The following is a 24,778-nucleotide window of genomic DNA, read 5'->3' as shown; positions in this document are numbered from 1 at the left end:
CAGATTCACTGAAAATCTCAAAATTAATTCCTGTTTTTAAAAAAAGGTGGTAATAAAAGACATGAACAATAATACAGGCTTATTACAATTTCATCCTGCTTCCCAAAAGTAATTGAAGAATTATGCACATAAAACTGATGGGCTTCACTGACAAGAAAGGTATACTGAGTATATTTTAACATGGGTTTAGAAACAAATCCAGAAGGAAGGCTGTATATGACTGCAATAATATGATACTACATATATTAGATAAGGAGCAACTCAGTTAAGGCATATTTCTTGATCTGTCAAAGGTTTTTGATGCAGTGGATCATAAAATATTACTGATAAAAATTGTGCAGTATGGAATCAAAGGTCTTGCAAACAAATAGAGTGCATCATTCTTAAGTAATCACACACAGAAGGTCAGCATGAAGTATGCTGACAAACAACTCAGTCCAGTAACCAAAATCCTCTCTTGCAGTAAAAATTTTAGGCAAGGTATGCGACTATGACGTCCGCTATTTCTCCTGTATATCAATGACTTGAGCCTGAATGTTAACATTCACAGAGCCATTATTTTTGCACACTGTACTCCTCAAAGGGAACAGCACAGAGACAGTACAGAAAGCTGTGAACTTGGCTACTGAACAACACAGCAACTGAGCTACAAATAACAAACTACCCACCAACACTAAAAAGACTGTTTCAATGAACTTCCACACCACACAAAATCTTCTCAGCCATTTTTAACAAGCAATTACCCATCCAATGAAACCTAACTCTGAATTCAAGTTTGTGGTTATGAGATAAGCTGAAATGGAATAAACATACTGAACTGCTAAATGCTAGACTAAGTGCTGGCTGCTACGTATTGAGTGTACTGTAAGCATGCACTAGCCAGAAAACAGTAATATGTGCATGCCATGCATACATACAGATTCACATAAGATATGATATTTTGTTCTGGAGAAATTCTCCAGCTGCCATTAGCTCTTTTAGAAATGTGAAGAGAGCCATGAGGATCATTAAAGGTAGCAAAACTAGAGACTCTTGCAAACCCATTTGCAGGAAGCTGGAGATCCTAAAACTGCTTGAGACTGTAAGATAGTTCCAACTGAATGCAGACTGAAAAAAAGCAGTGAAATTCACAAACATAACAGAAGAACAAACTCAAACCTACATTTGTTATATACTAACACACAACTCTTACAAAAGGGTGCATTCCACATGGGCCTTCATTCGTTCAATGCGATAATCTCCCATCGCGTCTAAAATCTACGGAAGACAATACACAATTTTGTACAGCTTCGAAATCTTATTTACTGCGCCATTATTTTTGCTCTACGAAAGAATATCTAGTACAAAAAACTTACTAGTTATGTTTAAGTGTAACTCATGGGCTACTCAATGAAGCAAACCTGTTCCAATGTATTGTATGTTAACCATAACCTACCCATTGTAAATGTTAGTATATTTTGCCTGAGATCTGTAGTATGCGCGGCAGTACTATCAGCGCACTATATAAGCTGGAGCGGAGAACGTCTTCGTCAGTCCTCGTTCGGCTCACCTGAAGATGGCTGGCAGTTGTCCAGCCGAAATATCATGCAATGAAGTTTATGACAACTGGCTGCAAGCCCGAAATCTTTTTGAACAGTTGATTCACCAGGAAAACTTCAAATTTTACATCAAACACCTTTACGGGGAGGAGATGGCCTCAAATGTAACAAGATTCGACAAGCTGTGAGGTAAGAGAGCAAAGCTTTTAAGTTCATTAAGTTTTTTAATGAGATGTCGGGACCATGGCATAATATCCAAATTTGCCAGAGTGACACATTTTATTAAGACAAACACTGCATGGAAAATAATGGATAAGGCGAGCCACGCTACTGTGAAAGAGGGAATTTGTTATACGAGATGAAGGTTGGATGCCATCTCAGAAGAATTGTTCCATTTACACTTGAAAATTGCAGCACTTCTTTCTCTATATCATGGGAGTGGGTGGATGGTGTGACTTCAGCCAAGTTCGACTAGGTATGTAAGTCTGCTAGTTCCCGGTAGATGTCGAAATTTGATCTTTTGATGCCACAACAGCCGACGCCATAGGAAATAACTGCACAACTTCCCATGGTTAATTTCATGGAGAAGATTTTAGACGATGCAACGCTGTTGATTTTGGGCAAAGGTCTTAACTTTGCACCTACACCAAGTGCAGTATCTCTTATAAGTTTCGTAAGTGGTGTTCAACAAGCTGTACGTCGCCTTCCTATGAACACTGCTGAAGAAATAAGAAGGGAAACTGGTCGGGTTCTTCTGAAAGCTCCTCCTCAATGCAGTAATATAACCGCTGAAGAAAGGGCTGCACTACGGAACCTTCGAGAAGATCCGAAAATAGTGGTGCTTAAGGCTGATAAAGGTAACTCTACTGTTTTGTTACCTCGTGGGTTGTATTTGAAGACGATGTATAGTCTACTTAGTGATACTATGAATCGGAGAATTGATCACGATCCAACAGCACGTGTGCAACGGAAGATGTGTGCGCTTTTGAACTCTTCCTCGCTAGCTCCAGAGACCATCAAGCAGTTAAGACCTCATGGCAGCATACCACCGAGAATGTATGGTCTTCCTAATGTGCATAAAGAAGGTCTGCCTTTACGGCCTATAGTGAGTAATACTGACGCACCCACATATGATTTAGCCAAACATCTAGCTTCTTTGTTGAGATCATTTGTTGGCAAATGTTCACACCATATACGGAACTCTGCTGATTTTGTTAACAGACTGGGGGCTCTCCACTTAAGTAATTCGGATCTTCTAGTGAGTTTTGATATAGTTTCCCTTTTCAAAAAAGTACCTCTTGCGGATTCCTTAATTCTAATTGGTCAACAGTTTGAATCGGTCATTACTGCTTTGTTTTGACATAGTCTTTCCTCAACTTATTTTATGTTTAACCAGGAATATTTTGAACACTCTGACGGTGTCACCATGGGCAGCCCTCTGTCTCCTCTGGTGGCTAACCTCTTTATAAGTTGCCATCACCCATCCCAGACCATGAGTGTACTTAAAACCCTTGTACACAGGGCACACACAGTGTGGGACGCAGAGAATTTGCCTAAGGAACTGGTAAATTTGAGGACGGTGTTCAGAGACAATGGGTACTAGACCTGGCAAATTAACAGGGCCTTCTCAACTATAGCCAGGAACCGGGAAGTGGATAAAGAGGAGGACGCACCAGCCAAGTCCCTAGCTTTCCTTCCCTTTGTCGGAAATATCTCCTTCAAGATAGCAAGGATTCTTAATCATTTTAATGTGAAAGATATCAGATTTGCTGGGATCGGTGAAGGATGATTTGTTTCTGTTGAGGGCAGGAATTTACAAAATACCATGTCAATGTGGTATGGCCTATATAGGACAGACAACGCGTACAGTGGAAGAGCATTGTACAGAACATCAACATTGCACTCGCCTACCACAGCCCAGTAAGTCTGCAGTTGCGGAACATTTTATTTTTAACGGACATTCAATGGAAAAATATATCTAAAAACAAAGATGATGTGACTTACCGAACGAAAGCGCTGGCAGGTCGATAGACACACAAACAAACACAAACACACACACAAAATTCAAGCTTTCGCAACAAACTGTTGCCTCATCAGGAAAGAGGGGAAGGAGAGGGAAAGACGAAAGGATGTGGGTTTTAAGGGAGAGGGTAAGGAGTCATTCCAATCCCAGGAGAGGAAAGACTTACCTTAGGGGGAAAAAAGGACAGGTATACACTCGCACACACACACATATCCATCCACACATATACAGACACAAGCAGACATATTTAAAGACCAATCTTTAAATATGTCTGCTTGTGTCTGTATATGTGTGGATGGATATGTGTGTGTGTGCGAGTGTATACCTGTCCTTTTTTCCCCCTAAGGTAAGTCTTTCCCGGGATTGGAATGACTCCTTACCCTCTCCCTTAAAACCCACATCCTTTTGTCTTTCCCTCTCCTTCTGCTCTTTCCTGATGAGGCAACAGTTTGTTGCGAAAGTTTGAATTTTGTGTGTGTGTGTGTGTGTGTGTGTTTGTTTGTGTGTCTATCGACCTGCCAGTGCTTTCATTCAGTAAGTCACATCATCTTTGTTTTTAGATATATTTTTCCCACGTGGAATGTTTCCCTCTATTATATGAACATTCAATGGAGTGCAACAAAACTTCGATTTTGGCCACTGCAACAACTTTTTCGGACTCCATTGTCAAAGAATCAATTGAAATACGCATTGCGGGAAATCTAATGAACTGTGACAGTGGTTACCAATTGAATAAAGCATGGATTCTCGTCATCTCTGAAATTTGCTCGAGACGAAGACACCAGAAGACTTTGATACCTATGGCCAGCGACAATACCGATGGCAGCTGAGTACTGCAGTTCCACCAGCGAGGGCGCTGCCGCTGGGCGGTGTGGCCCTTCTGCCTCCAATGCAATTGCAACGCATGCGCAGCAGTACTATCAGCGCACTATATCAGCTGGAGCAGAGAACGTCTTTGTCAGTCCTCATTCAGCTCATCTGAAGATGGCTGGCAGTTGTCCAGCCGAAATATCGTGCAATGAAGTTTACGACGACTGGCTGCAAGCCTGAAATCTTTTTGAACAATCTCTTTGTTACTAGATCTTTAGTTAACCCTTTTCTATTTTTCATTACTTTATCCATTGTGTTAGTTTCCTTTCTCCATAAATAATCAAGTAAATCAAGGCTAGTGTAAAAACGATCCCTGTATAGAGTTAGACCTTTACCAAAGACACTGTCACACAGTCTATTTACTTCATGCAAAATGCTGTTATTAGCATCTGCCTGACTACCAGAATATATTTCATATTTCAAAATTTAGCCACTTTCACATAAAGTAAAGAATCTACACCATATTTGTTAGGCTTATTTTTCATGTACATATTCAAACTAAGGCTGCTTTTAAAAGGGCAAATTCCTTCATCTATAATGAGATTTTCTCCTTATTTGTATGCTCTCTCATTTTTTCTTGTGAATATATCAAAGATGGGTCTCACCTTGATAACATAACAGTGCCCTTCTTAATTTTTTTAAAATAAAATTTGCATTATTTATGATGTGTAAGAATCACAGAATTGACAGAAAACCATCTCTTGGTGTACACTTTCCTGCAAAGTTGGTTTGAAGTACAGAATTTGTGACCAATAGTTGCCCAGTTTCAGTTTTCTAGCAAGGCACATTGATAAAACCACACCAGAAACTTATACAGTTCACTGAGTTTCACAATACTCCCCTTATGCCAATCTAACTGCAGCTTTAAGATCTATATATCATTTAGTTTGTCAATAGTTGTTCTAGGATAGCAGTTTGTCTCTCCTTTTGCCATCTTCAGTAGTAAGTTGTCAAAAAAGTATGTGAAAAATCAACACAGAAGAGTTCTGGTTAATCTGAATTAGAATTCCACATGATTCTTCAAAAACTGGAAGCTGTGGAAAGGTAGTGTCATTATCTATTGACTGCCCAGTGAAAAAGAGGCAGACTGACACGTGGACACAAAGGGGTCCCTGTTGCATCATCAACATCAGCAGCTTCACCCTGAGTGCTCGTTGACACTTCATCATCAGAAATGCCTTCTCTTATATAGCATAAATAATACAATTACCTTTCTGCTGTACAACACAGATAAAAATGCAACAAAACAAATAGCTTGCCATCAGTGCTTTCCAAACTAAAAATTTATTCATCAAGCTCTGAATCACTATTGTTGAACAAAAACTCTATCTCACCTTCACCTAAAGCAATCTTGAAGAGAAACAGAAAGCATGAAGCCAACAACACAGACAACAATCAAGGTCTGGTTGCTGGCAGATTAAAACTGTGTGCAGGACCGAGACTCGAACCCGGAATCTTTGCCTTTTGTGGGCAAGTGCTCTACCAACTGAGCTACCCAAGCACAACTCACAAACCATACTCACAGCTTTACTTCCGCCAGTACCTCATCTCCTACCTTCCAAACTTCTCCTACCTTCCAAACTTCTCCTACCTCCCAAATCTCATTCTGGAAAAAATCAAGGACCTTAGCTCCGCATGTGATGTGAGGTGCTGCATAGCAATGAGATGAAGAAAAGCAATTAACATTTGCTTCCCACCAATAAGAGTGACAGGTGGTGCCAACAGTATTTCTTTAATGATAGTACAAGAATTACAGAATAACTTCATAAAGATGACAGCCAATAAAAAAGAGGGATACATTTACAAAGCTGAAAATCCATGTGACATAGGAGCTACATGGTTCATTTCCAAAGTGTTAACAGGCCTTGCTAAATTGCACTTATCTGAAGTCTGATGTTAGGCAGGACCATTTTACATTGACGAACAGATCCATGTATTGCTCCAGGCAAGGAATATCCTATACCCACAGCTTTAAATTTATTGTTATTTTTTATATACATGACAACTCAACCTCTCTCCACATTGATTCTGCACTAGCAAACTGCTTATTATAATATTATTTATTTATTGACTATATTCCTGAACTGACATTATGTTGCGACAAAATTTGTAGACAATTTGATTTTTAATTCTATTGTTTATTTTAAAGAGCCAAATGCCATCTATTTTGTTTCTCAATGCCATAACATTTCATTGCATTTCACTAAACTGATTCCTCATTTTTGTCCTTCTTTACCGTTTGTGTAACTTCGATCATTTTAATCTCTTTCTATTACATCTAGCATATATGCCAAGTGATCATTGTAATAGCAGTACTATCAAACATTTAGAGTTAAAGCAAAATAATGCATTTACCAATGCAGCAGATGCATCTGTGCTTTTGATCCACCCACTTCCAACACTTGTAACCACAAAGGCACCAAACAGTTCTCCTGGAATACTGGCCGTGTCATTGACATACCGTGCTTCACCTGAGAAATAAAACAGGTTTTTGAAATGCACATTTAGCAGATAAAATAGTTTGTAATATAATGTCAATGTGTATATATGTATACACAAGAGAACAAATTATAAGGGACGTCTGAGAAATAAGAAAATGAATTTAGGAAGGAGTATAATAAATAAAAACAGAGGTGAGCCATCAAACCAAGAGAAATGCTCATTTCCAGTCACAAGTGTGTTTTCAATTATTTCTTCTACTTATTTTCTGCACGATCCTGAGCATTTGGTAACAATGTCACTCATTACTAAGTGCTCAAGGAAAGTAAGTAGAAGAAATAAGACATAAATTAAAATGCACTTGCGACAATGCAAATGTGCATTCTTCTTGGCTTGATGGCTCATCTCTGATTTTATTTATTGTATTAGTCTTATTCCTAAATAACTTGACCGCTACTTTTTACTTTTATTGCATGCAAGATCAAATATGTACAATTTACATACAAATCTGTTGAAAAACACAACAATTTGGGAGCAGATACTGAGCCTGTCAGAAGTTCCATTGCCAGAAAATGAGTCGTAGCAAATGGCAGAACAGTTGTTATCACTAAATCTGATAGTGCCACAAATTTTGCCCTATTACAAAGTAAAAACTGTTCACAGTATTTTCTTCAAATTTCAGAATCTGTCTTTGGGTAAGGAGGCATGGTAGAAATGCTGGATTACATTATTTAGAATTCTATACATGGTGCACTAAACTTCTAAATAGATAATCACTATGACTGAATCTAGATCATTCAAAACTGTAGGTCACAAAGAGCTGCTGTAAACTTCAACACAGTTAGTCCATTTCTGTTATTGTTGGAATGTGACAGGAGTTTCCAATTTACCAGCAGTTAAACACTGGCCAAGTGATGCAACAAATGAAGATGAATATGCACCATTATGGGTTAATGTGATTTCAGGAAAGATGAAACACTGTAAACAATGGCTACAACCAATAAGAGATTACAGTTATTCATCTTTTACTGCACAACAAACAACATTAACACTGCCATCTAAAGCGAATGATAAGATTAAACATTACACAAGAGAGAGAGAGAGGGGGAGAGAGAGAGAGAACATTTTTTACCAGATTATTATGTATTATTAAGTATGTTATTACTATTATTATTATTTATTATATCCCACAGGATTTAGACCTCCATTAATGACTGCAAAAACAAAAGAATTTACTCACATGCTATATGTACATGGAGTATGTGAATGCATTTGACAAATTATGAAATATTATTGTGGAAACACTGGAAAATATGGGAGTTCCATGACATCAGCAATATGATACATGTGTATAATGAATTAAGAATTCAGATCTACATAAGTCAAACATCTCTTGTAGGTATCAAGCTTACCCAAGAAGTCTATAATAGTGTCTACTTCCACTTATATGTTTTAATATTCATACTGTAGCGGTCAGGGCTTAGTGACAGTTGATATAGAGCATCAGTGACAGAGCGGAGCAATTACCACTTTGCGCGTGGTGCAGTGGGCTCTTTCCTTGGCTCAGAGGGTGAGGTGTCCGTGAAACATTGGTGGTTCCACTAACAGTCATTTAGTGAGACGTAAGACCCTTTAAACAAACAGACTAATACATTGTGTTTTAACTCACTCAGTTCCTTGCAACAGCGGAGCAGCAGAGTCATAGTGTGCCGATTCCAGTGACGGCTGATGCGGCGACAGCTCATGTTGCAGCAGCATGCCAATGGCATATTCTTCCCTCGGTACCATGCCTGTGACTCTCTTCTGTGGCACAGCCTTCTCCTTATTAATTTGCTCATTGTGTTATTAACAAGTGGCTACAGTGTGTTGTGAAGTGTCTGTCCCAGAATCGAACCACCGACACTCCAGTTTGGCGACTTCTGGCAGAGTTCATCAACCTCTCAGTTCACAGGTGACCCATTTGGTGAGTTCTTAGTCACTTTGTCCTCACCAGTCACCTGGGTAAGTACCACATGAACTTCTTCTGGTAATATTTGGGATGGCATCTTCTGCATTGACCTGTTGGTGTGGCACGGATATCTTCTTCTGTCGAGTAGCGTAGCGGCTAAGACACTGTAGCGAAGTATGACATCTGGAAACTAACCGTCAGTTCATCCATCCAGGGACGTTTCTTTGGGTCTTCTTTCTCCCCTTGAAGGGCCTCTCAAAGGACTACCTAATGCCTGTTTGTCAGAGGTATTTATTCAGTGTTTTTTCCAATGTTGTGAAGTTTCTAGGATGGCAACTGACTCTTCGGTCGTTGATCTCTGCTTCACACATTGGGCAGAAACGTGACCAATGTCAGCACACATGTGGCTTTCCTTTGTTTTGCCTCTATGCTGGCATGGTCAGGCATTGTCCTGTTGTCCACTGCATCACCAGATGTCACGCACATAGGTTCAGTATGTTGACAATTCCTGGAGCATTGACCGCTGATGTGTGAACTGCACTGGTCGTTGTTCTCCTTGGAAGCATTGCCCATCAGCTCAGTCATTGCTCTGTCGAAGTGCTGACTGCTGCTGCACACACTCAGCTGATCATTGGCCTTCTTATGTTGGCAGAAACGTGACCAACATTGATGCACGTGCCGCCTTTCCTTGTTCAACTGTTGCTGCTTCTGAACATTGTGGCTTAACATCTCTAAAACGTTCACTTGACCTATAATAAGTCTTTGCATAATTTTCTGCTTTGAACAACCATAAATAACACATAATTATTATATATCTTACACTCCTCTCCCATCTGGAAAAATTCATCCTCTAATTTTCTCCTATGTCCATCTACAATGAGTAACAAACAAGAAACAAAAACACAGTGGCAATCTTAGCCTGTAGTTATGTTAGAAATATGGTAGAATGACAATTAGTACCAATACAATGAAGTAGTAAGCAACAATTATCTCTACATACATTTTAGCAGTATATGTGTGTTATCTCTTGTTGGAATCCTGTGTTGTGTTAAGTTCATTAAGGGTAACAGTCGCTGTGAACTAAACAGATCCTGAAACTCATCCAACACTGCTTCTATCATATCCGATTCATTTCCTTTTAAGTGTGATATCTTCTGGTGCAATGCATTTTTATAGGCAGCTGGTTTATCACTATTTTTTACATCCAACCAATCAAAATCATCTTCCTCTAAGGCACTTACGTTAGCTATCAACATTCCCTTTCATAACTCCTTGTCTTCTGTCCCAAAATTATCTGCATGCACCGTTATCCTCTGTACTCCATCAATTGTTGTGGCACAAACTATACTCCTGCACAGAAAACAACATGCTGGGTCTAATTCATTATTTTTCACTATGCATAGTGTGTTTGAGGGTAAAGCAGCATTAGTGTCCAACCAAAGTAGCTTTCCTGTACTGAATAGTATTTTATCCCATGAATTGCCAGGAATTTATACTATTCCTTGCGAATGCGACAAGAATTACGTGGGCCAGTCTCTAAGAACCATTGCCGACCGCTGCATTGAGCACCAGCGCCGCCTAAAATTCAGGTATTTGAAAAAATCAGCGGTGGCTGAACATAGCCTGCTTAACAAGCATAAGATTTTATTTGAAGAAACCAGAGTAATAGCCCACGCATCGAATTACTGGGACTCTGTGATCCGGGAAGCAGTCGAAATTAGACTTAGCAATTATAACATTAACAGAGACAACGGCTATGCACTTAGTAGCACTTGGAAGAGTGCATTGGATAAAGAAAAATCGCAGAGAAAAACTTCCTGCACTTTACCTCCTGATTCAAGGGATGGCGCTGCTAGCAACGCAGGACAGAAACTACATCTATGGAAGTAGAGGGCACCACTTCACTACGCGCCATATCGCTGTTGCTATGACGTATTCCAGCCAATCTGAAGCTGTCCTTGGCATATAAAAGTGGGAACCTCGCTAGTTCACAACAGTCAGTTTTAGCCCTGACGACGACCATGGAGGTAGTGGTCGAAAGCTTGGAGTTTTATCCTGAATTGACGCGGCATGCACACCGAGAGATTTTTATTCAAGAAATACGTCGCGAAAGACTTCGTAGCCAGATAAAAATATATGTTCGTGAACCTGAAAAAAGTCAGTCCATATAAATGCTATCAGCAATACAATAAGAATAAGCTTAATTTTTCAAGGAACTCCTCGACAGAACAGAAGGAGTGACCCATGAGGAAACTCCTCAGTTTCGATTTGAAAGCTCGTGGATTACTGCTATGATTTTTGATTTCGAGTGGCAGCTTATTGAAAATGAATGCAGCAGTATACTGCACACCTTTTTGCACAAGAGTTAAGGAAGTCCAATCCAAATGCAAGTTTGACTTCCGCTGAGTATTAACCAAGTGAAAGCTGCTTATTCTTGGGAATAAACTAGTACTGGTAACAAGAAATGACAATAAGGAATATACATATTGAGAGGCCAATGTCAAAATACCCAGACTCGTGAACAAAGGTCGATAAGAGGTTCGTGAACTCACACCACTTATTGCCCGAACCGCCTGTTTCTGAGCCAAAAATATCCTTGTAGAATGGAAAGAGTTACTAGAGTTACCCATAATACTAGAGGGCATATCATTTATACAAATAAGGAACAGGAGTGGCCCAAAAACAGATCCCTGGGGCACCCGCATTTGACAGTACCCCACTCAGATCCCACATCACAGCCGTTATCAACATTGTGAATAATGACCTTTTGCTGCCTGTTGCTTAAGTAAGAGGTGAACCAGTTGTGAGCTACTACCCGTATTCCGTAATGGTCCAACTTCTGGAGCAATATTTTGTTATCAACACAATCAAATGCCTTAGTTAAATCAAAAAATACGCCAAGCGTTCGAAACTTTTTGTTTAGACCATCCAGCACCTCACAGAGAAAAGAGAATATAGCACTTTCAGTTGTTAAACGACTTCTAAAGCCAAACTGCACGTTTGATAGCAAATCGTATGATATAAAATGATCAATAATTTTGCAAACATTGATGGCATAGAAATAGTTGTAAAATTATCTACGTTATCCCTTTCTCCCTTTTTATAAAGCAGCTTTACTACTGAGTACTTTAATCGCTCAGGAAACGGACCATTCCTAAAGGAAAAATTACAAATATGGCTAAATACAGGGCTAACATGTGCAGCACAGTACTTTAATATTCTGATAGACACTCCATCATAACCATGAGAGTCCTTAGTCTTCAGTGATTTAATTATTGACTCAATCTCCCTCTTGTCTGTATCATAGAGGAGTATTCCAGACATCAATCTCGGAAAGGCATCTGCCCAGAAAGTTATATGATTTCCTGTAGAAACTAAATTTTTATTCAGTTCACCAGCAATGCTCAGAAAATGATTGTTAAATACTGTACATATATCTGATTTATCAGTAACAGAAATATTTTTACTGCGAACTGACTTTATATCGTCGACCTTGTGCTGCTGACCAGACACTACCTTCACAACTGACCATATGGTTTTAATTTTATCCTGTGAATTAGCTATTCTATTTGCATTCCTAATAACATTTTAAGCACCTTACAATACTGTTTGTAATGGATTACTGTAGCTTGATTGTGACTACTTGTAACATTTTGATATATTCCCACTTTGTTCTACATGATATCCTTATCCCACTAGTCAGCCACCCGGGCTGCCCATTACTGCTAATACCCCGTTTAGAATGTTCTAATGGAAAGCAAGTCTCAAAGAGCATGAGAAATGTGTTATGGAAAGCATTGTATTTATCATACATGTTATCGGCACTATAAACATCCTGTCACTCTTGTTCCTTGACAAGTTTTAAAAATCTCTCTATTGCTGTTGGATTAACTTTCCTACATAGTTCGTAATTAAATATTAGTACAATAGCCTTTTAGTGTTAAAATTTGTGCATCATGGTCTGAAAGGCCAATCACGCTCTTACTAACAGAATGCCCATCTAGTAATGAAGAATGAATAAAAATATTGTCTATGACTGTGCTACTGTTCCCCTGTACCCTAGTTGGAAAAAACACAGTTTGCATCAGATCATATGAATTTAGGAGATCTACCAACATCCTCCTTCTTGCACAATCCTATACAAAATTAATACCACATATAACTAGTTTCTGGTACCACCTACAAAGTGAATCAAGAACCCTCTCTAGCTTGAGCAGAAATGCTCTGAAGTTGGAATTAGGGGACCTATAAACAACAACAATTAGAAGTTTAGTTTCACTAAATTCAACTAATGCTGCACAACTTTCAAATGTCTGTTCAGTGCAGTGTCATGATACGTCTATGGACTTAAATGGGATACTGTTTTTTACGTACAGAGCCACTCCCCCACCCCGCAAGGAACCCCTTGAGAAACAGCCTCAAATTGTCAAATGATTTAAGTGGTACTCTGATATACCAATAATTTCAGAGTCTACATCTATTAGCAGTTCACTAACTTTGTCTCTAATACTGTAAACATATTACATCAGGAAAAATATTCCTTAAATCTGCTGATGGATTTATACTCTGCCAATAATAGTAGAGGAAATAGGCAAGAAAACCTCTTAGGTATGTGTCTACAAATGTAGATGTGCTCAGCTCCCTGTCATTTGAGTACTCCAAGTTTGATATTTTTCCTTTTCCAGGAGAAAAACACAATGTATAATGACTCCAAAATAAAAAAACATGGTTATTAGCAACTTTCGCACCTTTGATAGATTAACAAGAAACTTAATAACTACGTAAAATTTGAAACAAAAATTAAAAACCAGGTAAAAACTGATATACATATTTTTACTATTTTGCACCATATATGGTGTGATGAACATTTGTGAGAACTTAAATCATTGTACTGGATGAGGATTTGAACCCTGACTCCTGCCTTTAGTGAACAGTGCACTACATATGATGTTGTCTTAGTGTGCCTAATGGACTGACTCAAGCTTCAACTTGTGACTAATATTACTCTTTACCTCACAAAATTCACAGGGTTCTCTCACAATTCTGTAGGATTAGCACCCCAAGAGAAACGATGTAGTGGAGAGTTATTCTTAACCATGGTCTCAAAGACATTACCTAACTAACATTTTTTTTTGTCTTTGAACCTCTGTGGAATTTGGAGTATGTGGAGAGGAATCAGTGGTGTGTGTGTGAATCCTAGTCTTGCCCACAGAATTTGTCACAAGTGCTCATTGTAATATGCACTCTACTAAAGAGTGAAAACATCTCAGTAACATTCCTGAGGCTGTATTGAATGTGAAGAGGTTACTAAAGATTTCTCCTATAGGTCCCATCCCAACAATAACATTGGGGAGCCTCTGTGGAGTTTCGAAAGTGAACAGCAAAATTAGTGTCAAGTTGTACCTTTCAGTCAGTTTGAGGGATGTGGTCAGATACTGCAACTAGTAGCACACAGAAGACAGGGATTTGGGTTTGAATCCTCGTTCAACACACAGTTTGAACTTGCAGCAAATAGTCATCAGAGATAAAAGATATATTGAGTGGGTGATGTATCCATGTGGAAACAGCAGTTATAAACTTTACCTGACCTTTATGAATAACCTTCACTCCTTTGGAAATTATCGCATAGCTGGCAGAAGCCACACAGCTATGTAAAAGAAATCACGGAATTTGATCTGCGAAACTATGGAGCAGCATAGTGTGCAATTTTGATAACAGTCAAAGTAGGTATTGGGATCAGTCCCTTTTGAGATGTGTGTTATAAGCAATGCATAATGTTGCCATTTAAGTGTTTCATTCATATAGTAAGTTCCTAGCTGCAATGCTTCATATTGTACTATTACATAATATTGTCGCAGAAATAACTGAGTAGCACCGTGGTGTAGGGGTTCTGATACTAAACTGTTGCATGGTGGGTCATCAGTTCAAAACTCACCTGGACTGAAAAATTTTAATTTCTATATTCGGTTCGAGTACATTCTAGAAGTATCCATAAATGTCAATTGTACTGGAATGTTCTGTACCTGTATATATATACTGTGTATGTTCTGGCTGGAGGCAGTTCGCTCCATGCTCTTGTATGTGCAAGTGCTGAATAAACGTTCTTCTACATGACATTATTCTGGTGGAGACGCTGGGTATTGGAACTTGTGATGGCGCACATTATCAACGACACAGTGGCTCCCATCAGGCCACAACAGAGCTGCCGTTTACATGGCGAGATACCCGAGTTCGAGCCATATTCAACAGATCACAATCTATCAGAGACAGAAAAAGAAGAGGACGTTACGATGACAGCAACTATGTGCCACCACATGAGACATCCTCCCGGGTTCGCTGGTGATGATGGGCAAGATCCAAACAAGTGGCTAAGGGTATATGAGCATATAGCCAAATTTAATAAATGGGATGACACCGTGTGCTTGGCTAACGTATTTTTCTGCTTGCACATCCACGAACTAATGGGTTTACTGAACGCCTTAATAAGACCTTGGCCGACATGCTATCAATGTTCGTCAATGTTGAGCAGAGCAACTGGGATGAGGTGCTACCTTTCGTGATGTTTGCCTACAACACTGCCACACAAGACGCCACAGGATTTATGCCATTTTTCCTGGCACATGGGCGTGAGGCTACTATGAAAATTGATACTGTTTTTCCGTTACATTCTGATGACATGGACAATGACTACATTGGCCAGGTGTTAACCAGAGGTGAGGAAGCTCGGCACTTAGCTCGACTCCACACGCTGCAGGCTCAAGAAAACGATCACCGAAGGTATGATGCACGCCACTGCCCTGTTGTCTACCAGCCTGGTGACTTCGTCTGGATCTTCACACCTGTTCAGAAGGTTGTTCTCTCTGAGAAGCTCCTCAGGTGCTACTTTGGGCCTTATAAGGTTGTACGACAGTTGTCTGATGTTACTTATGAAGTTGAAGATTTCGACCCCGACACAAGACAGTGAAAGATCAGAGATACAGCCCACGTCCTTCGAATGAATCCCTATAAAGATCCTACAACCCAGGGAAAATTTGAAGCTCCAGTGACAGGCAACAAGCAGAAAGGTGACAGAGTGTAGTGGCAAAAGAAGTTCTAAGAAGAAGTCATCGGGAGTCGGAGTATGCAGGACTGATGACTTGTTCCTGGACTAGGAGGATGTAACACTGAGATGCTGTACTTTTAAGGAGGGAGCAATGTCAAAGAAGAAGCTGAGTAACACCGTGGTGTAGGGGTTTTGATAATAAACTGTTGCATGGAGGGTTGTCAGTTCAAAACTCACCTGGACTGTACAATTTCAATTTCTATATTTGGTCTGAGTACATTCTAAAAGTATCCATAAATGTCAAGAATCATTGTACTGGAATGTTCTGTACCTGTATATGTTCTGGCCGGAGGCAGTTCGCTCTGCACCCTTGTATGTGCAAGAGCTGAATAAATCATCTTCTACGGGACAATATACATTTATAGAATTTTGTTTTCAGACTTACCAGAACATTGCATGAGGCCTTCAAGCTTTGGAATGGGCTCATTTAAAGGCCAGACCATTTTATTTGTATCAAAATCCTGCTTTCCAGCTGAAACTGGTCTCATGAGCATCTCACCACCACTTCTCATTGTTCTCTGGACATTTTCAGGAGATATGCTCAAAACAAACTATAGAAAGAAAGAATTATTTTACTCTACCATGGGTTAGTCAATTGTATATTTATAGAAAACCAATCAAAAGCTACTAACCTTATAAAATAATGACTGTGCCAGAAGTTTTCGATACTCAGGTGATGGGTCTGGAAGAATGTGATCAAGCTGTAGCTCACTGTCAAGAATCTGTAGTGCTTCTTGTAATACTGACACATCATATAAGTTTTTACCATTCAGATATTCTTCTGTATTTTCAGCATGTACCTGTAAACAGACATACAGAACTGCAAATGGTCTATGAGATTACCTGGGTAACACGACCTCACAAAAAACCCTGCAAAAGATTCATTGTTTTTCATAGCATATTTTCATTTGTTTAAGATAACTGAATCCAAAACACTGTTGTAGATTTACAACTTTATATGAGTAGTAGTGGAAACAACATCTGGAACAGATGGAAGAAACAAGAATTTCTCACAATACAAACTCAAAGGAAGGTGGGACTTTGGATGGTCAGTTAAAAGTTGGAACTGAGACCACAACAAGTTGATATGCACAATCTGTGAAAGGCAAAAGAAGAGGAAGTAGTATTGATTATTTTCAATCATAGACTTCTTAGACTGCATAAATGTTGAGCAATGGTCACTAAGATCAACCCCCAACAAATGGCTGCCCATATTGATCCACATTCCAAACCAGGGCTTATCACAAAAAGCAGCTCTTCTCCATGAATTTAAATGCATGCAAGGCAATCTCATAACTCCCTATCAAGATTTAGCTATCCTAGCAGGAAACTAGCTTCAATCAAGAAAATCATCCAAGAAAACAGTAAGGGAAATGCGCACGGCTCAGTTCATCTTACTGACTTACGTGAATGAGACTGGACAGAGGCTTGTGCTCAACATTACGAGAACCTGTCCTGCATAAGAAAGAAACCCTCTGCCTTTGATCAACTGTGCAGAATATGGACAATGATTAAGAGATTACACACCAACCGTGGCAGAAGCACAGACACTCTTTATAGATGGGGTAAGGCTCAATATCCAAGATGTGACTGTGGAGCAGACAGATAAACTGTTCACCACATTCACTCTGCAGCAGAGTGTGCGCTGATATGAAACTTCCTGGCAGATTAAAACTGTGTGCCCGACCGAGACTCGAACTCGGGATCTTTGCCTTTCGCCGGCAAGTGCTCTATCATCTGAGCTACCGAAGCACGACTCACGCCCGGTCCTCACAGCTTTACTTCTGCCACATTGTCGCACAATGTCCCAGCATGGCACACCACGATACTTTCAATGATTTCCTGAAGACAACAAATGATGCAATAGATTACATAAAAAAATTTAAATTTCTGTTAGTAAAATACATGTGCTGTTGTTTGTATTTTATTTAATATTGTGCTTAAAAACTATATGACAGATAAATGTTGAGAAAATAAAATAAGCTAGGAAAAGCTGTTCCTGGAAACCAAAAAGAAAATTTGAGATCATGAGCCATCTTTACATGGTGCAATGTGATTTTAAGTGCTTGCAAAAGCTAAGTTGGTACTGCCAGGGCAGTCATTTTATGTAGGGTTAAAAGAAAAAGTCTTTGAAAAGTTATCTAGTAGACTGTCTTGTCAGTGTAAGGGAATCAAGGATTTGTTCAACAAAATTAAATGAATACATTGTAAGATAAATATGGTTCATTGGCTGACAGAGAAATCCAGTGTTGATTTAATGTTATTGAATTTCAGGTGATGATAACCCACCAGGTTAGCCGAGAGTGCTAATGCACTGCTTCCTGGACTCGGGTAGGTGCGCCAGCCCCAGATTGAATCCGCCCGGCAGGTTAACGACGTGGGCTGGTGTGCCCGCCGGCCTGGAGGGGTGGTTTTCAGGCAGTTTTCCACATCCCACTATATGAATACCAGACTGGTCCCCACTTCCCGCCTCAGTTACATGACTCGCAGACATTTGAAACACATTCGCACTATTTCATGGTTTACACTAGACACAGACAGCTGGGGTACACTGATTCCATCCCAGGAAGGGGGAGGGGAGGGGGGGGTGGCAGGAAGGGCATCAGGCCACCCCTTTCAGTTAACCATGCCGAATATGATTGTAACAATGCTGACCCTGTGAAAACTGTGGGACAAAGGCGTAAGCGAAAGAAGAATATCAGTTAATGAAATGTTACAAGCTTTACAAGTCAAAATTATTACATAGTTTTATTTCATTTTAGATGCGGCTTTTACAAAAAATACATTTTATTTTAAGCACATATAAAAATACACAACAATATCCTTTCTTTTGGAACTGTTAGTTCCTTCCTGAGGGAGGGTAGAGGGATAAATCATAGTATGTTAAAAAGGAAGGGCAGGTCACTCAGACTCCAGGAGGAAAGGGATCACCATGTTTCCTATGTTTCTATGAATTTTCTTTCTGATACATTACTTCAAATAAACGATTTCACACCGAACACCATCAGCTGTCTATAACTGGCAAACTCAAAACCCTCAAAACCTGTTTGATAAAAACATTAGAGTTTAAGAGAATTAACATCCCAGAACCCCAATATTACAATAAATTATCAAATGTGTGTCTAATAAGTCAATTTCTACGTTTACTTGCAAGTTTCAATTCACTGCCTCATGTATACCAGCAAACTGTTACAGATGATTCCACAAGTACGAAAAACTCCAGTCTGAACTGGAGACAAGGATGCACTGTGCATATGTATTGGCTTGTACACTGTAACAGGGCAAGCTGGAATCTTTCCATCTGCTCTTAATGTACTCCTACCAATAAATGTAATTTATTTTCCTTAATTTTCATCTAAATCTAATCATTCACATCATGTATATGTGCACATGCCTAAATCTATTTAGATATTGTTCAGGTCCTATTTGATCCAAATTCAATATTCAGATAATAATTTTAAATATAATGATTACAATGATGCATTTGGTTTCACTGGAAATCATACTAATTATGAGTAATTAATAACTGAAATTATTACTACAGCAGATAATGGTAGATTTTGACTGAGTTAATATTTAGTCTTGGAAAGACTAACATATACCATTGGGAAAACTGAAATCCAGACATAACCATAATGTGATCTAATTTCCCTAAAAGTATTAAGTTATCAGATAACCAGTACTGAAATTCAGAAACATCCCATATTACTGTTGTATTTTGTGCCATCCGATCTGTTTAATTCCCAAGTTTGAAACTATAATTTTGTTGCCAAATTTTTCTGTACCATATGACATCTTACATTAAAAAATTAAGCCCCTAATTAAGAATTTGCATTATTTATCATAATTTCAAATATATGGCAACTATACTTGTAAATAAGGAATTCCTAGCATAGACACACAAAATAGTTCCACAACATTTATATTTTGTTAACTAACTACCTATTATGTAAACCAAATTACTACCTGAATGTATAACTCACACCCTATAGTAAATTTCAGATTAGCAGTTTTATAAAAAAATATGTTGTTCCCAAAATCCCAAAATAACTTTATGTCTGTTTATACGTGCCCATCCTCTCTCAAAAATCTTCAGTCCACACTCCAAATGCACACAAACAACATCTACGTGAAAGCCAGGGCAGGCTCATACATGGCTAACATCTCTGTAAGAATTTGCCACTTCTATTCACATGATCAACATCTTTGTAGTAACTAGTACTATCTTTAATCAATGTCGTTCTGTCAATCAATGGATAAAATACATTCTAGTCATGTCCTATCCACATCTATACACTGGAAACTGACGTGAAATGTGCGACACAGGGTACACCCGATTGCACTAATTATTAGAGGTATTTTTCCATTTCATTCATTTATGGAGTGCAGGAAGAATAATTGTTGAAGTAACTCTGTGCAAGCTTAATCTTGTCTTTTGGGTTTCTAGTATATTCCTTCAGGGATCTTTTAAAGCCAGTTTTTTAAACTTTGTAAGTAGGCTTTCTTGGTACAGTTCATGTCTATGTTCAAGGGTCTGCCAGTTCAGTTTCTTCAGTATCTTTGTAACATACTCACATAGATCAGAGAAACCTATGAATATTCAAGCTTCTCTGTATACAGTCAACATCCCTTGGTTCACATTCCACAAACTTGAGTACTAGCCTTAGATAGGCCACACCAGTGATTTTTAAGCTATCTCCTTTGTAGACTGATTACATTTTCCCAGTATTCTACCAATAAACCAAGTCTACCATGTTCCTTATCCACAACCGAGCCTATATGTTTATTACATTTCATATCCCTATGAAATGTTACAACCTGGCATTTGCATGAGTTAACAGATTCAAACTGTGACCCACTGATATTATAGCCACAGGATATTATGTTTTTTTTCTTTACTTTCCTTCATTTTGTAAAGTCCACAATTTTACACTCCTGTATATTTAAAGCAAGTTGCCAATTTTTACACCATTTTGAAATCTTATCAAGATCTGACTGAATATTTGTGTAGATTCTTTCAGACAGTACTTCATTACAGATAACTGTAACATCTGCAAAATGCCTGAGATTACTATTAATATCGTCTGCAACGCCATTATTACACATCATGGACAGCAATGGTCCCAAAACACTTCCATGAGACCCACCTGAAATTAGTTCATTGTCAACAGAAAACAAAGGGTAGTTATCACCTCAGACGCAGTGAGTTATTATTGGAACTGGAGTTAAGTATCACAAGGTGTGCCTCAATGCTCCATTTTGAGATCAATCCCGTTCCAATTCTAAGTAAATAACTTACCCCTAAATATAGGTATTATTAACAACATGGGAATAAAAAGTTCATTAAGTTAATTACTTACGAAATGGGGGCTAATTCCTCCAAATATTATTACTGGTTTAGACTTCAGTTTTCCAACAGTAGCCTGATCTACTTTCATAAGAAAACCAGCATTTACATAAGCATGTGCATTTTGTGATCTTGGCATTACCTAAAATTAAATTGAAAATAAAAATTCAATTGATGAGAATAAAAATCTAACTACTTACACAAAGTAATCAGATAGTAACATGAATTAGTCTTGAGAATGAAAATGTGTGCCAGATCAGGATTCAGATATGGATGTTCCAAAGCACTGACATACACCAACTAGGCCATCTGAACATGGTTCCAAAATCACCCTAAACTTCCTTTGTGGGGTATGTAGCAATAGCAATACTGATGGTATGAATTTGGTGCAGGGACCATGCTGTACCACAGACACGGAAGAATATCCAGATTTAAATCCTGATTTGACACAAATAGAGGAATAACATAACAGTAACTTTCCACACAGAAGAGGCACCGAGTCATAAATAGGCACTATGAAAAATTGCTATAAATACATAGACAAAAAAATTGCTACACCAAAAAAATAATTAATTTTCCATTGTTTGATGCGTCTAGGTAACATATTTAAGTGATTAACACTGCAAGATCACAGGTTAATGTAAGTACGAAATAAGCTTCTGCAAATGTGAAATGATGGTACATTAATAACTGGTGTAACCACCAGAATGTTGAATGCCAGCTTGCAAATGTGAATATATTCTGTTGCACAGATATTGAATGTCAGTTTGTGGGATGAAGTCCCATGCCTGTTGCACTTGGTTGGTCAATACAGGGAAGGTTAATGCTGTTTGTGGGTGATGCTGGAGTTGTCATCCATTGAGGTCACATATGTGCTCGATTGGAGACCGACCTGGTGATTGAGCAGGCCAAGGCAACATGTCAACACTCTGTATAGCATGCTGGGTTACAACAGCAGTTTGTGGATGAGCATTATCCAGCTGGAAAACACCCCTGGAATGCTGTTCTCAAATGCTAGCACAACAGTTCAAATCACTAGACTGAAGAAACAAATTTGCAGTCAGGGTTCATGGGATAACCACAAGAGTGCTCCTGCTGTCATAGTAAATCACATCACACACCATAGCCCCAGGTGTAAGCCCAATGTGTCTAGCACACAGACAGATTGGTTGCAGGCCCTCAAACTGGCTTCCTTCTAATCAGCACATGGCCATCACTGGCACTCAGGCAGAATCAGAGAATCAGCTTTCATCAGAAAACACAACAGACCTCCACCCTGCCCTCCAAAGAACTCTTGCTTGACACCACTGAAGTCACAAATGGTGGTGTTTTGGGGTCATTGGAATGAATGACACAGGGCGTAAGCTTTGTAGATGTCCTTGAAGTACCCAATTTGTAACAGTTCATTGTGTCACTGTGGTGCCAACTACTGCTCAAATTGCTGCTGCAGATGCAGTATCTTCCCCCATGAACCATGGACCTTGCCGTTGGTGGGGAGGCTTGCGTGCCTCAGCGATACAGATGGCTGTACCGTAGGTGCAACCACAATGGAGGGGTATCTGTTGAGAGGACAGACAAACATGTGGTTCCTGAAGAGGGGCAGCAGCCTTTTCAGTAGTTGCAGGGGCAACAGTCTGGATGATTGACTGATCTGGCCTTGTAACATTAACCAAAAGGGCCTTGCTGTGCTGGTACTGCGAATGGCTGAAAGCAAGGGGAAACTAAAGCCGTAATTTTTCCCGAGGACATGCAGCTTTACTGTATGATTAAATGATGATGGCGTCCTCTTGGGTAAAATATTCCGGAGGTAAAATAGTCCCCCATTCAGATCTCTGGGCGGGGACTACTCAAGAGGACGTCGTTATCAGGAGAAAGAAAACTGGCATTCTACGGATCGGAGCGTGGAATGTCAGATCCCTTAATCGGGCAGGTAGGTTAGAAAATTTAAAAAGGGAAATGGATAGGTTAAAGTTAGATATAGTGGGAATTAGTGAAGTTCGGTGGCAGGAGGAACAAGACTTTTGGTCAGGTGATTACAGGGTTATAAATACAAAATCAAATAGGGGTAATGCAGGAGTAGGTTTAATAATGAATAAAAAAATAGGAGTGTGGGTTAGCTACTACAAACAGCATAGTGAACGCATTATTGTGGCCAAGATAGACACAAAGCCCATGCCTACTACAGTAGTACAAGTTTATGTGCCAACTAGCTCTGCAGATGATGAAGAAATTGATGAAATGTATGACGAGATAAAAGAAATTATTCAGGTAGTGAAGGGAGACGAAAATTTAATAGTCATGGGTGACTGGAATTTGTCAGTAGGAAAAGGGAGAGAAGGAAACATAGTAGGTGAATATGGATTGGGGGGAAGAAATGAAAGAGGAAGCCGCCTTGTAGAATTTTGCACAGAGCATAACTTAATCATAGCTAACACTTGGTTCAATAAATCATAAAAGAAGGTTGTATACCTGGAAGAATCCTGGAGATACTAACAGGTATCAGATAGATTATATAATGGTAAGACAGAGATTTAGGAACCAGGTTTTAAATTGTAAGACATTTCCAGGGGCAGATGTGGATTCTGACCACAATCTATTGGTTATGAACTGCAGATTGAAACTGATGAAACTGCAAAAAGGTGGGAATTTAAGGAGATGGTACCTGGATAAACTGAAAGAACCAGAGGTTGTACAGAGTTTCAGGGAGAGCATAAGGGAACAATTGACAGGAATGGGGGAAAGAAATACAGTAGAAGAAGAATGGGTAGCTCTGAGGGATGAAGTAGTGAAGGCAGCAGAGGATCAAGTAAGTAAAAAGACGAGGGCTAATAGAAATCCTTGGGTAACAGAAGAAATATTGAATTTAATTGATGAAAGGAGAAAATATAAAAATGCAGTAAATGAAACAGGCAAAAGGGAATACAAACGTCTCAAAAATGAGATCGACAGAAAGTGCAAAATGGCTAAGCAGGGATGACTAGAGGACAAATGTAAGGATGTAGAGGCTTGTCTCACTAGGGGTAAGATAGATATGGCCTACAGGAAAATTAAAGAGACCTTTGGAGAGAAGAGAACCACTTGTATGCATATCAAGAGCTCAGATGGCAACCCAGTTCTAAGCAAAGAAGGGAAGGCAGAAAGGTGGAAGGAGTATATAGAGGGTTTATACAAGGGTGATGTACTTGAGGACAGTATTATGGAAATGGAAGAGGATGTAGATGAAGATGAAATCGGAGGTAAGATACTGCGTGAAGAGTTTGACAGAGCACTGAAAGACCTGAGTCGAAACAAGGCCCCGGGAGTAGACAACATTCCATTAGAACTACTGATGGCCTTGGGAGAGCCAGTCATGACAAAACTCTACCATCTGGTGAGCAAGATGTATGAGACAGGCGAAATACCCACAGACTTCAAGAAGAATATAATAATTCCAATACCAAAGAAAGCAGGTGTTGACAGATGTGAAAATTACCGAACTATCAGTTTAATAAGTCACAGCTGCAAAATACTA

The 24,778-nt window shown here is 39.2% G+C and overlaps 1 protein-coding gene across 3 annotated transcripts in view; it reads right to left on the bottom strand.

The window, feature by feature from the left end:
* The window catches only part of LOC126236198 (uncharacterized), a 316,623-nt gene that overhangs the window by 170,129 nt on the left and 121,716 nt on the right, over positions 1 to 24,778 (bottom strand). For all 3 annotated transcript variants that reach the window (XM_049945307.1, XM_049945309.1, XM_049945308.1), the window contains exons 10-13: positions 21,281 to 21,409; positions 16,553 to 16,720; positions 16,306 to 16,471; positions 6,787 to 6,902 (exon numbers count right to left, since the gene is read on the bottom strand). In XM_049945307.1, the coding sequence (XP_049801264.1) occupies positions 6,787 to 6,902; positions 16,306 to 16,471; positions 16,553 to 16,720; positions 21,281 to 21,409 (579 nt within the window). The remainder of the gene's footprint in view (positions 1 to 6,786; positions 6,903 to 16,305; positions 16,472 to 16,552; positions 16,721 to 21,280; positions 21,410 to 24,778) is intronic.

This window comes from Schistocerca nitens, chromosome 2 (assembly GCF_023898315.1).
Source record: "Schistocerca nitens isolate TAMUIC-IGC-003100 chromosome 2, iqSchNite1.1, whole genome shotgun sequence".
Taxonomy (NCBI): domain Eukaryota; kingdom Metazoa; phylum Arthropoda; class Insecta; order Orthoptera; family Acrididae; genus Schistocerca; species Schistocerca nitens.
The sequence above is the reverse complement of the archived record's forward strand: the minus strand, read 5'-3'. Positions and strand labels throughout refer to the sequence as shown.